The sequence below is a fragment of the Emiliania huxleyi genome (assembly GCF_000372725.1).
Source record: "Emiliania huxleyi CCMP1516 unplaced genomic scaffold EMIHUscaffold_3269, whole genome shotgun sequence".
Lineage (NCBI taxonomy): Eukaryota > Haptophyta > Isochrysidales > Noelaerhabdaceae > Emiliania > Emiliania huxleyi.
The window spans coordinates 1-2,030 of NW_005199545.1; the positions used below are offsets into that span (position 1 = coordinate 1).

The window sequence follows — 2,030 nt, forward strand, 5'->3', positions numbered from 1 at the left end:
CCGCCGAAAGTGCTCCCGAGGTCGACGCCCCACGTGTGGCTTGTGTATTGGCCGCACTCGGCCCACGGCCGTCCCGTCGTGCTGTCGGCATATGACAGGTCGCTCACGGGCGCCTGCTTGTTGTAGACGCTCGAGTCCTGGTACGTGGTGGCCGTGCGAAGGTCGAGCAGCTGCGCTGCTGGTGGCGGCGACGGAGGCGCGGGCGGTAGCGGCGGCGAGGGCGGCGGTGGTGACGGCGATGCGCTCGGCGGCGGTGACGGCGGCACGGACGGGGGCGGCGGCGAGGGCGACACGGACGGCGGCGGCGGAGAGGGCGACGCAGACGGCGGCGGCGGCGAGGGCGAGGCGGAGGGAGGCGGCGGCGAGGGCGAGGCGGAGGGCGGCGGAGGTGACGGCGGCACGGACGGTGGCGGCGGCGAAGGCGACACAGACGGCGGCGGCGGCGACGGCGAGGCGGAGGGGGGCGGAGGGGAGGGCGGCACGGACGGTGGCGGCGGCGAGGGCGACACGGACGGCGGCTGCGGCGAGGGCGGCACGGACGGCGGCGGCGGTAAGGGCGAGGCCGACGGCGGCGGCGGTGAGGGTGAGGCCGACGGTGGCGGCGGTGACGGCGGCACGGACGGGGGCGGCGGCGACGGCGAGGTGGAGGGCGGCGGCGGCGAGGGCGAGGCGGAAGGCGGCGGAGGGGAGGGCGGCACGGACGGTGGCGGCGGCGAGGGCGAGGTGGACGGCGGCGGCGGCGAGGGCGAGGCGGAGGGCGGCGGCGGCGACGGCGAGGCGGAGGGCGGCGGCGGCGACGGCGAGGCGGAGGGCGGCGGCGGCGAGGGCGACACGGACGGCGGCGGCGGAGAGGGCGAGGCCGACGGTGGCGGTGGTGACGGCGGCACGGACGGCGGCGGCGGCGAGGGCGACACGGACGGCGGCGGCGGTGAGGGCGAGGCCGACGGTGGCGGTGGTGACGGCGAGGCGGAGGGCGGCGGCGGCGACGGCGAGGCGGAGGGGGGCGGAGGCGAGGGCGAGGCCGACGGTGGCGGTGGTGACGGCGGCACGGACGGTGGCGGCGGCGAGGGCGACACGGACGGCGGCGGCGGAGAGGGCGAGGCCGACGGTGGCGGTGGTGACGGCGGCACGGACGGTGGCGGAGGCGACGGCAAGGCGGAGGGAGGCGGCGGCGAGGGCGAGTCGGAAGGCGGCGGCGGCGACGGCGAGGCCGACGGTGGCGGTGGTGACGGCGGCACGGACGGCGGCGGCGGCGAGGGCGACACGGACGGCGGCGGTGGTGACGGCGGCACGGACGGTGGCGGTGGTGACGGCGGCACGGACGGCGGCGGCGGCGACGGCGACACGGACGGCGGCGGCGGTGAGGGCGAGGCCGGCGGTGGCGGTGGTGACGGCGGCACGGACGGCGGCGGCGGCGACGGCGAGGCGGAGGGGGGCGGAGGCGAGGGCGAGGCCGACGGTGGCGGTGGTGACGGCGGCACGGACGGCGGCGGCGGCGAGGGCGACACGGACGGCGGCGGTGGTGACGGCGGCACGGACGGTGGCGGTGGTGACGGCGGCACGGACGGTGGCGGCGAGGGCGACACGGACGGCGGCGGCGGTGAGGGCGAGGCCGACGGTGGCGGTGGTGACGGCGGCACGGACGGGGGCGGCGGCGACGGCGAGGCGGAGGGGGGCGGAGGCGAGGGCGAGTCGGAAGGCGGCGGCGGCGAGGGCGGCACGTACGGTGGCGGCGGCGAGGGCGAGGTGGACGGCGGCGGCGGCGAGGGCGAGGCCGACGGCGGCGGCGGCCAGGGCGAGGCGGAGGGCGGCGGCGGCGACGGCGACACGGACGGCGGCGGCGGCGACGGCGAGGCGGACGGTTGCGGAGGGGAGGGCGGGGCGGACGGCGGCGGCGAGGGCGACACGGACGGCGGCGGCGGAGAGGGCGACGCCGACGGTGGCGGTGGTGACGGCGGCACGGACGGGGGCGGCGGCGACGGCGAGGCGGAGGGGGGCGGAGGCGAGGGCGAGGCCGACGGCGGCGGCGA

At 81.9% G+C, this 2,030-nt stretch overlaps 1 protein-coding gene across 1 annotated transcript; it reads left to right on the forward strand.

Annotated features, from left to right (window-relative positions):
• Positions 1 to 126: 126 nt before the first annotated feature.
• On the forward strand, positions 127 to 1,948 carry EMIHUDRAFT_123830 (hypothetical protein; the record flags this gene model as incomplete). Its single annotated transcript, XM_005773789.1, has 1 exon — positions 127 to 1,948. A coding segment is annotated over one exon (1,822 nt), but the record flags the coding sequence as incomplete, so codon positions are not given.
• Between the last annotated feature and the right edge of the window lie 82 nt (positions 1,949 to 2,030).